Consider the following 11,910-nt stretch of genomic DNA (forward strand, 5'->3'; position numbering starts at 1 on the left):
ACACACACACACACACACACACACACACACACACACACACATATATATATATTGTTTTTCACCTTTACAGTTTTTCAATGCCATGAGTACTTGACCACCTGTGAGAGTAGAGAAGAGTAAGTAAGGTCACTTATGAGTTCTCCATGCACGAGGGGTAAGTATTGAATTGGATGCATGCTTGTTTTTCTTTCTCCAAACCATTTTGAGTCTTTGGGTGCCTCCTTTCTTCTCTTTTGAGATTATCACTGAACCTTAAGTGAGAGGTGGATTTTCAAGGTAAAAGAAGAATAGAGATGATGCAGAACCAAAAATGATCACTGGTTCCCTGAATTTATCCTCAAGGAAATGACCTTTCATTTATTTATCTTCATTATGCTCATAAAATTTAGAAAGAAAAGACACAGAGAAGTCTGAGCTTGAATTTATCAATTGCTTCTGGCTGTTAATCTCATTTTAAGTGGTAGTTTGGAGCAGCTATGATTTCATTTTAATGCTATGATTTTTACTATTCTCACAGAAATGACCTGGAGAAGAATGAGCTTAAGTAATGACTCTTCGGTGAAGGAGTTCATCCTCCTGGGCTTGACACAGCAGCCAGAGCTCCAGCTGCCTCTCTTCTTCCTCTTCCTGGCAATCTATGTGGTCTCCATGGTGGGGAACCTGGGCTTGATCGTTCTGATTGTTTTGAACCCTCACTTGCACACCCCCATGTACTACTTTCTCTTCAATCTTTCCTTCACAGATCTCTGCTACTCCTCTGTCATTACCCCCAAAATGCTGGTGAGTTTTGTGAAGCAGAACATCATCTCCCATGCTGAGTGCATGACCCAGCTCTTCTTCTTTGCTTTCTTTGTTATTGATGAATGTTTTATTTTGACAGCCATGGCCTATGACAGATATGCTGCCATTTGTAAGCCCCTGCTTTACCAGGTCACCATGTCATATCAAGTCTGCCATTTGATGACAGTGGGTGTGTATGTGATGGGATTTGTGGGAGCCATGGCCCACACTGGTAGCATGCTAAGTCTGACCTTCTGTGATGGCAACATTATCAATCACTACATGTGTGACATACCTCCTCTTCAGAAGCTCTCCTGTACAAGTACTGCCATTAATAAACTAGTGGTTTTCACTGTTGTGGGTATCACTGTCACATTGCCCAGTCTGACTATCTTTATTTCTTACACCTTGATCCTTTACAATATCCTCAGCATCCATTCTGCAGAGGGTAGATCTAAAGCCTTCAGCACCTGTGGCTCCCATGTAATAGCTGTTTCTCTTTTCTTTGGAGCCTCAGCATTCATGTATCTTAAGCCTTCTAATACATCTGTAGATGATGATAAAATATCTACTATTTTTTATACCATTGTGGGGCCAATGCTGAATCCTTTCATCTACAGTTTAAGGAATAAGGATGTGCACATTGCACTGAGAAAAACTTTGAAGAAAACAGTGTTTACTTAAGTAGAACCTGTATTTGTTATTGAAGTAAATCTTAGGACATGTGCAGCATAGGACTGGATGACCCACTCATTGGCAGAACATTTTCTCAAATGTGTGAGGTCCTGGATTTGACTCACTGTCTTGAAAAACTTCAATGACATCAATAACTAAGATAATATCAAAATCCTAAACACAAAACAAAACAAAAACTAAAAGCAAAAACCAGTGGTAAGAATAGTGTGAAACTAAAACTATTTAATATTATGCAAATTAAGTTAATTATCAAATACATTTCATTCAGAGATAAATACAGTGAAGGATGTTGAACTCATCATCCTTTTTGGGGTAGAGTACACAGTTTATTCTATAATTTTCCAAAATCATATGTATCCTTTTTTCAGTATTGACAACTGAACAAACACATTTGTGCCATCATCTACCAGTATGTTACACTCTAGCCTTAGAATAGTGAGGTTTTAAGGATACCAAGCACTGGATGATATTATATTCAGAAACAATAAGGTCATGAGATTGTTTAAATGTACACTTTGGAATATTTCTGTAGGTTGTGTGTTTGGGGAGTCATATTCATGCTTTCTTGCATTCTAGGCAAGTTCTCTTCCATTTATCTTCATCTTAAGCACAAGTGTGAGATTTTCATTAGGGTACATCTAGGGGTTTTATGTCACTGTGACACTGAGATACTGATTTCAGTAGTCTTAGAGACAGTTTCCCATTTATTCAGTTTACAGCTCTCCGAGGATATTTGTAGATTTATTTTTGAGTGGTTCCTTTGTATCTCTAAAGGTTCAAGTATGGAGGGCAAATGCCCTCCTTTTCACTCTTGTCTTTTCTCTTTACCCTTAAATAAGTTAGGTACAGAGGAATTGATGAGTCTATTGTGATTCCAGTGCTTTCAGGCTAAAAACTGAAAGAACAATTGTGGTCATTTAGGCTAAAGGGAACATGAGGTTTTCTATTCATGGACTTGAAAGCAACATTGTGCTTTTAAAGACATGCTATGTCTTCATTGGCAAGAATTTGACTAAACAATTTTGCTTGTCATTGTTAAAGAATTTTGTTTTTTCCTATAACAAATTGTATAATTTTAATTTATTATTAGTCACTCTTTCCCTTTAATAGTTTTACTTTCATAGTACACATTGATTGAGTTTATGGAGGAGCAAATATAAACTGAGCGTGAACCCTATTTTAGACATCAAGATACCTAGGATTTAGTTAAACATTACAAATGTAGTTCTGAAGAAAGTTGAAGATTCTTATGATCTCAGAAGGCTGCAGACTAGTAAGGTGATGATAAGATTACAATTTGTATTTGTGAATATATAATGGAAAAATAATACAAAGTCTTGAAAAAATGTAATTGTACTAAGAATAACAGTCTTATTATCTTGGGTGGGCTGGTTGAAGAACTCTTTCTGAAGGGGCATCAGGTTACCTGACTGAAAGCATGGTTGCCCATAATAACATCAAAAGGAGGAGCCAAGCAGAGTTTTAGAGGCAGCAACCATCTTGATGATGAGGATGAATGGTTTTGGGAAACAAGTGATTGCTGTGGATGAATGCTAAGCAGAAGAATGTGCTTACAAGTGTGATGAACAATTAACATGAAGTTGAGGTTTTGCAAGGAAAAGGATAGATGTAAATAAGAACAATAAAAGTTTGGGTGACATCAATCAAACATCTGGTAGCTTTTTCTTTCTTCTCTCATATTCCAAAACATGGTAAATGTTCACTTATAACTAATCTGGCATCCATAAAAACTTTGTACCTAAATTAATGGAAGAATAAATTTAAATAATAAAAATTTGGATGTTCCAAAGAATGGATGATTCTTTGCTACTCGTACATACCTGAAAAATGAGTTCAGGTTGCTAGATGTCAGCTGAAACAGCAGGAAGAGTTAGGTAGTAGCCCCTTGATCCTGTATCTGTATGAGTTTAGCAAGCTGTGGCAAGTGGAAAGATCAACAGAAATGACTTGGTTTTGAGTCTAAGCTTCTAGTTTTGAGTCTCAGTCTTCTTTGTTTTACATTCTGCACACCTAATATTAAAACCTCTGTGGTACACATTACATAAATTATAAAAATACCACATACTTTGCTTTAAAAACCATATTCCAAAAATATAAACATGTATATTTTCCACTTAACTTTCTTGAAGTAAACATGTTACCAGATACTCAAAGCTTCTCAGTTCTTTTTTTCCCTTGAGACAGGATTTTGTTGTGTATATCAGACTAGCCTTGAAATTATCATCCTCTTGACTATGTCTCTTGATGACTGAGACTATAGGCAGGTACCACTACCCTTGGCTTAACAACTTCTCAGCATTGATGATGGCCTGCTGGCAGTTCCAACATAGCTGCCATCGCTAGTATCAGTATAAACAACTGATCATAGATATTGGTGTTGCTGTCACTGCAATTGAGCTGGGGTAGAAGTTGTGTTAATAGATAGTTGGCATTAAATTAAGATTCATATATATATATTTATGAAAAACATATTTATTGTCACAGTTATAATAAGATCGATTTAAACAGTAATATAGAAAACAAATGTAATTTGCCACATATAACACATATGAATAAGCATATGGAGAAAAGAACCAACCTTGTTTCTTATCTAAATTTAAACTGGAAAATAAAATAAAAAAATAGTAAGATGGAAAAAAACAGGAAAACAATGAGATGACAAATGTACAATTAAATTAGCAAAAAGGGAGATTGTAAATTAGAAGATACAACTGCATATTTACTGAGTGTAATGGCTAATTAGCTGATTTCAATTTGATAGGCTCTCAAATTACTTAAAAGGTAAACCTCTAAGCATGTTTGTGAGGAGACTTCTATAGTCATTTGATGGGGGAACCTTTGCCCTAAAGGTCCCTAGTCCCCTTGTGGACTGAGGTTCCTGACTAAATAAAAAGGAAAAAGCAAAAAAAAAGTATTTAAGGAAAAATAATGTTTTGTACTGCTTAGAATGGGTGTAGTATCTTCCCATGCCAAACAAGCACCAATATCTATGTATGCACAGCCAGTTAGAAAAGACTTTATTGCAGAAATAGTACCATTTTGTATATTTACATTTTATTCACTTAATACAAAGTAATAGTCCCAAGATATCAAGATAACCACAAGACCACAAGTCACAGAAGCTATGTCATTATATCTGAGACTCATGCACAAATATATATATTATAAGTGTAACAATAAAATAAATATATTTTCATATATATAATATATATATTATATATAGCCTCATTTCTGAAGAAAGAATGAATTGTTGAGTCATCTGTAAAGTATGAGTGTATACACACATATAACAAGACCTTTTAATAAGACTAAAGTGGAAATTTAAAGCAGTAGATTTCAGGCCAGTATGGGTTGACAGCCTCCCTTTCTTTCCTAGTTAAATGTAATACTTCATCAAGTCTTACTAATATTGATATTGCTGTCTCAGTGCAGTTCCATACTGTCTTTACTTTCCTTGTACAATAATGATTATTATGCAGGTGTGTTTCTGCATGAACTTTTGTGGTGTCTCATTCCCCAGGACAGTGGAAAGTAACAGTATTAGGTTCTTACTAATGTGATTAGTTTAAACTCATTTAAATTAATTTGCCATGTTAAAGTTTGCCCTAAACCAATCTGACTAGTGTCCTTAGACAGCTTCCTGAACATAACACCACTAGCACAGACAGTGAGATCAACAATTAATAAATGGGAACTCCTGAAACTGAGAAGCTTCTGTAAGGCAAAGGACACAGTCAGCAAGACAAAAAGGCAGCCCACAGAATGGGAAAAAATATTCACTAATCCCACATCTGACAGAGGGTTGATCTCCAAAATTTACAAAGAACTCAAGAAGCAAGTCTCCAAAACAGCAAAGGACCCAATTAAAAAGTGGGCTGCAGAACTAAATAGAGAGTTTTCAATAGAGGAGTCTAAAATGGCTGAGAGGCACTTGAGAAAGTGCTCAACATCCTTAGCCATCTGGGAAATGCAAATCAAAACAACTCTGAGATACCATCTCACTCCTGTCAGAATGGCTAAAATCAAAAACACCAAGGACAATTTATGCTGGAGAGGATGTGGTGAAAGGGGGACACTCCTGGTTCAGCCACTTTGGAAATCAGTATGGAGATTTCTCAGAAAAATGGGAATAAACCTACCACAAGACCTAGCAACTCCACTCTTAGGTATATATCCAAAAGATGCCCATTCATACAACAAAGATGTCTGTTCCACTATGTTCATAGCAGCATTATTTGTAATAGCCAGAACTTGGAAGCAACCTAGATGTCCCTCAACTGAAGAGTGGATAGAGAAAATGTGGTACATTTACACAATGGAGTATTACTCAGCAGAAAAAAAGCAACCTTGTTTCTTATCTAAATTTAAACTGAAAAAATAAATAAATAAATAAATAAATAAATAAATAAATAAAGAGAAAAGAAATGGGGACACATAATCACTAAGAATGGACATACATATAGGAAGGATCTGGTGACAACACAACAAAAGCATAGTAACCCGTAAACCAAACAGAGAAGCCTCAGAAAACACATAGCCCAAACATTATAAAGGACTTTTAGCCCACGTATCTGCAAGAAAATTATCCCTTGTTTAAGCTATCTGGTCTGTTGCACATACCTATATTTTTTGGCAGACTTAAGCAATCGAAACAGTGGTAAAATGCAATTTTTAATCTTCATGTGCCAGGTATTAAATTTAGGCCTTTATAAAGGCTAGGTAACTGCTCTACTATTGAGCCATGTGTAACCATATCTCCTTTAACTTTTTTATTTGAAGCAAGTTCTCACTGAGTAACCCATGCTGACTATGAACACTTTCTGGAGACCAGGTTGGTCTTGAACTCAGGCTTTAGAGTTTTTAGGAGTACTGGAATATATCACCAGGCGCAGCTACTTTATGTTCTTAAGAGCCTATAGTGAGAAAATGAAACGATAGAACAGATAAAAAAAATCGTAGCAGTTGTGGTGACACATACAGTAATCCCACACATCCACGTCTGAGGCAGAAACATCACTAGTTCAAGGACTCCCTGAACTACATAGTTAGTTCTAGGCTAGCATGTGTTAGAGACAGAGGCTGTGTCTTTCAAAACCAACCAACCAACCAACCAGCCAACCAACCAGCCAACCAACCAACCGACCAACCAACCAACCAACCAACCAACCAACCAGCCAGCCAGCCAGCCAGCCAGCCAGCCAGTCAGCCAGCCAGCCAACCAACCAACCAACTAACCAGTCACCCAAACAACTAAAACATAAAAAGAAATACAAACAAACAAACAAAAACAAAATAAAGAGTAAAAGTGAAATAAAAACTTTCAAATATCGGAAAGATTACATTTTGTGTGAAAACTATAGTTTTGAGCTAATGAATAATAATTGCACATTTTTAAGAGTTAATCTTTTCTAAAGTGACTTTTATGTTTTTCACTTGAAAGGAAAGTGAAGGGACTATGATTGTGAGAACAAGGAAGATGTTTGGGGAGAGAACACAAATATAGGCTCCCAGAGAAAGAGAAGATTGTTTCCAAAATGGCATCTGAAGACTACATTCTTACAGTTTAAAAGGAATAATAATAATAACAACAACAATAATAATAAGAAGCAGAGGAAGAAGAAGAAGCAGAGGAAGAGTAGGAGAAGAAGAAAAAGATGAGGAAGAAGAAGCAGCAGAAGAAGCCAAAGTGGAGGAGGAACATGAGTAAGAGGAGGGGCAACATCTTAAGGCAAGCACCCTGTTCATTACCATCACACCTTGATCAAGAAAGAACACTGCATGCTGATTACTCATTAGTCATTACAGCCCTTTACTCCAGGTATGAGTTTTGATGAGGCCAGAATGACCTTGGTGGCTGCAATATCATGTTTCTTTGGGAAAGAGTTTTTGTTATGATATTTTGTTTGTGTTCTGACAAAGAAAGCTTGCCTGGAGATCAGAGAGCTAGTCATTAGTTAGCCTTAGAGATCTGGAGGTCTGTACAGACAGATAGGAAGTGATAAAGCGGAGCAGAGACAGGAGTGTGGCCCTTTTCGGTCTGAGTCAGAGAGGTAAGAGCTTACTGTGGCTGGTCCTTTACTTCTCTGATCTTTAAGCTTTTTCCTGATATCTGACTCTAGGTTTTTATTATTAAGACTAATTAGGGTTGCACTTCAAGTTTTCTGATCTTATTTGCTTTTTTGTTGTTGTTGCTTTGCTTTTATTTCTTTAATTGTATAAAGTCTATACTTAATACTTAATTTTTAAATTTCGATATACATACATACATATATATTAATGAAATATATTTAATGAAAAAATATTCTTCTCACATAAAATATATCCTGATCATCATTTCTCCTCACTCCACTCCTACCAGATCCCCCCCACCTCTCCTCATTCCTGGACCCACTCGCTGCACTCTGCCTCCCATTAAAATGGCAGGCCACCAAGAGACAACAATCAAATACAAAACCAAGTAAAATACAATTAAGGTAAGGGATACATAAAGTTGGACAAGGCAATTTAATAGGAGGAAAAGAATCCCAAGAGCAGGCAAAAGAGTCAGAGACAAGCCCCTCAAAAATGTCAAGCTAACACATATGCTGAGGACCTGGTGCAGACCTCTGCAGGCCCCATGCTTGCTCCTTCAGTCTTTGTGAGTCCATATGAGCTCTGCTTAGTTGATTCACTGGGCCATGTTCTGCTAATGTCCTCCATTCCCTCTGACTCCTACAGTCTTCCCTCCCCCTCTTCAGAGGGGGTCTCTGATCACCCAAGAGAGGGACCCAATGGAAACAGCCAGCTTAGACTCTCTCTCTACACAATGGGTCTCTGTACATGCTCCCATATGCCGCCAGGGGAAGCCTCTCTGATGATAACTGAAAAAGGCACAACTTTATGAGTATAGCAGAATATCATTAGGAATCATTTCCTTGATTTATTTTGAGTACTTGTGTTTGGTTCAACCCTAGATCTCTTGGCTATCTAGTCTCTAGTTTCTGGCTATCCAAGTAGTATATAGTGCATGGGCTTCCTCTTTTAGAATGGGCCTCAAGTTTAATCGGATACTGGTTGGCCACTCCCACAAGTCAATCACATCTTTCAGGCTGGATAAATTGTTGGTCAAATGTATTGTGGATGGGTTGGTGTCCATGTTTTGTTTTTGGTAGCCTTGAGAGTACCATTCCACATTAAAGAAACTAAAATGAATTGTCCGTGCAGGTACCAGCTTGACTTCTCCACATTCAGTAAGCTGTGTGGATGCTGTCCTTGGGAATGGGCTCCTCTGTCAGTTTGCTGAGAGCAACCCTATGCCTTAGCATCATCCTTGGTTGTCTGGGGATCTTGTCCAACAACTTAAACAAATGCAGCCCAGTCCTGCCAATGGAAACCTTGTCTGACTCCAAGAGATGACCAGCTTAGACTCCATATCTCATTAGGATTACCCTCACAGATTCCAGGAAGTTTCCACTGAACTAGGTTTTCACACAAAACCCCAAATGTCCTCCAATTCCAGACAGCTCTCTCTGCACTATTTTCCTCCATCCCATCTCCTTCAGTACTGGATCCCTCTTTCTCCAGTCCCCAACTTCCCTCAACCCTATTTCTCCTTCCCTGGGAGATTCATACATCCTATCTAGACTCCTTCTGTTTACCTAACCTTCTGAGTCTGAATTATGACTCAGTTAACATTTACTTAATGGCTAAAATTCACTAATAAGTGACTATATACCATATTTGTCTATTTGGGTCTGGATTACCTCACTCAGAATGATTTTTTTCTAGTTCCATCCATTTGCCTACAGATTTCACAATGCTATTTTTAAACAGCTGAGTAATAATAGTACACTGTATACATGTATGATATTTTATTTATCCATTCTACAGTTGAGGGACATCTAGGTTGTTTCTAGTTTCTGGCTATTATGATAATAATAGCCTTTATGAACATAGCTGAGCAAATGTCTTTTTGTTAGGATGGAGTGTTTTTTGGGTTTATGCCCAAGAATGATATAGCTGGGTCTTAAGGTATGTCATTCTCAATTTTGTGAGGAACTACCAGAAATGTGGTGATATATTATTTGTGATTTATTGAAGCTTAATTGAGGATTCAGAATGCAAAGCTAGTCACAAACCGTAGATGTCAGGCAGTGGTGATATACACCTTTAATCCAAGTCCTTTAATTCCAGCAGCCATGCTAGCAAGCCATATAGTTAGTGGTGGCACATATCTTTAATGCTAGGCCTGAGGGGACAGGAAGATGGATCTCTCTGAGTCCAAGGCCACCATGGCCTACACAAGAGTGAAGAACAACAGAGTTCACAGCTTTGATCCCAGCACTAGGGAGGTGAAAACAGGAGTATATGGCTGGATAGAGAAGGGAATATAATGAGGAGATAGGAAATAAGAGATTTTGCCTCTGAGGATTTGTGGATACAGGATTGTCATTTCAGATTTTCTGATCATTAGCTTGAAGCTTGAACCCCAACATGTGTCTCTGGGGTTTACATTTTTCATGTTACATTGAAGTCCATAGTGGCCATACACATTAGCACTTCAAACAGCAGTGGAAGACTGTTCCCCTTGCTCTACATTGTAGCCTGCATGAGGTGTCACTTGTGTTATTAATCTTAATCATTCTGACAGGTATAAAATGGGATCTCATAGTAGTTTTTATTTGCATTTCCCTGATGACTAAGGATGTTGGACATTTCTTTGTTTCTTAGTCATGTGATATTCCTTTATTATCTAACCCTCTGCTTAGATATGTTCCCCATTTTATACTTTATCTGGATTTCTGTTTTGCATCAAGGTTTTTGAGGTCTTTACATGTTTTGCATATTAATCCACTATTGGATATGGAGTTGGTAAAAATCTTTTTCCATTCTGATGCTGACTGATTGACAGTCCTTTGTGTTATAGAAGCCCTTCAGGTATATGAGGTACCATTTATTAACTGTTGATCATACTATCTGTTCAGAAAGTCATCTTCTGTGACAATCCATTCAAGGCCATTCTCCAGTTTCTCTTCTATAAGATTCAGTGTATCTGGTTGTGTAGACTTGTGGGGGGCATGTGTTTAAATATGTTCCTAATCTCTTTAGGATTTCTATCTATTAAGGAGTTTTGGATTTTGTTAAAGGCCTTTTCTGCATCTAATGAGATGAACATTTTTTTTCATTCCATTTGTTTATATGGTAGATAAGGTTTACTTTGTTGAACAAATTTAATGATTTTGAAATGTTCAACATCCTTAGCCATCAGAGAAATGCAAATCAAAACTACTTTGAGACTTCAACAACTTTGTATTGTCTTCGATCCACTTGGAATTGAGTTTTGTGCAGGGTGATAAACAGGGATGTATTTGCATCCTACTATATGCAGGAAACTCCTACAAGTGATAAATATCTTTAGTAATGTAGCAGGATAAAGATTAATTATAAAAATAGGTAGCCCTCTTATATACAGATGATAAATGCGCTGAGAAAGAAATCAGAGAAATATCACCATTTATAATAACCACAAATAATATAAAATATATCAGAGTAACTCTAACCAAACAAGTGAAAGATTTGTATGACAAGAACTTTAAGTCTTTAAATAAAGAAATTAAAGAAGGTATCAGAACATGGAAATATCTCCCATGCTCTTGTATAGGTAGGATCAACATAGTAAAAAATGGCAATCCTACCAAAAGTAATTTACAGATTCAAAGCAATCCCCATCACAATCCCAGTACAATTCTTCACAGACCTTGAAACAATAATACTCACCTTCATATGGAAAAACAAAAAAAAAAAACTAGTATAGCCAACGCAACCCTCTACCATAAAGTATCATCGGAGGACATCACCATCCCTGACTTTAAGCTCTACTATAGAGCTATAGTAAAGAAAATAGCTTGGTATTGGCATTAAAACAGACAGTTTAATCAATGGAATAGAGTGAAACACCCTGATATCAACCCGCACATCTATTAACACCTAATTTTTGACAAAGAAGCTAAAAATATAAAATGGAAAAAGGAAAGCATATTCAACTAATGGTCCTGTTATAACTAGATGTCAACATGTAGAAGGCAAATAGATTCATATCTATTACCATGTACAAAAGTTCAAATGGATCAAAGACCTCAACACAAATCCAGCCACAGTGAACCTCTTAGAAGAGAAAGTGGGAGGTACCCTTGAATGAATTGGTACATGAAACTGCTTCCTGAACATACCACCAGTAGAACAGACACTGAGATCAACAATTAATAAATGGGACCTCCTGAAACTGAGAAGCTTCTATAAAGCAAGGTACACAGTCAGTAAGACAAAACAGCTGCCAACAGAATGGGAAAAGATCTTCACCAACCCTACATCTGACAGAGTGCTGATCTCCAAAAGAACTCAAGAAGCTAGACATCAGACTACCAAATAATCCAA

The 11,910-nt window shown here is 37.0% G+C and overlaps 1 protein-coding gene across 1 annotated transcript; it reads left to right on the top strand.

The window, feature by feature from the left end:
- Positions 1–519: 519 nt before the first annotated feature.
- LOC101835572 (olfactory receptor 145-like) lies at positions 520–1,464 on the top strand. Its single transcript, XM_021226682.2, has one exon. The coding sequence runs from the start codon at positions 520–522 to the stop codon at positions 1,462–1,464; it is 945 nt and encodes a 314-aa protein (XP_021082341.2).
- Positions 1,465–11,910: the final 10,446 nt, after the last annotated feature.

The sequence above is a fragment of the Mesocricetus auratus genome, unplaced genomic scaffold, assembly GCF_017639785.1.
Source record: "Mesocricetus auratus isolate SY011 unplaced genomic scaffold, BCM_Maur_2.0 Super-Scaffold_100022, whole genome shotgun sequence".
In the NCBI taxonomy this organism is placed as follows: Eukaryota; Metazoa; Chordata; class Mammalia; order Rodentia; family Cricetidae; genus Mesocricetus; species Mesocricetus auratus.

Bases quoted from the DNA above. Each gene is read 5' to 3' on its own strand.
- LOC101835572 (XM_021226682.2), top strand. From the start codon at position 520: ATGACCTGGAGAAGAATGAGCTTAAGTAATGACTCTTCGGTGAAGGAG.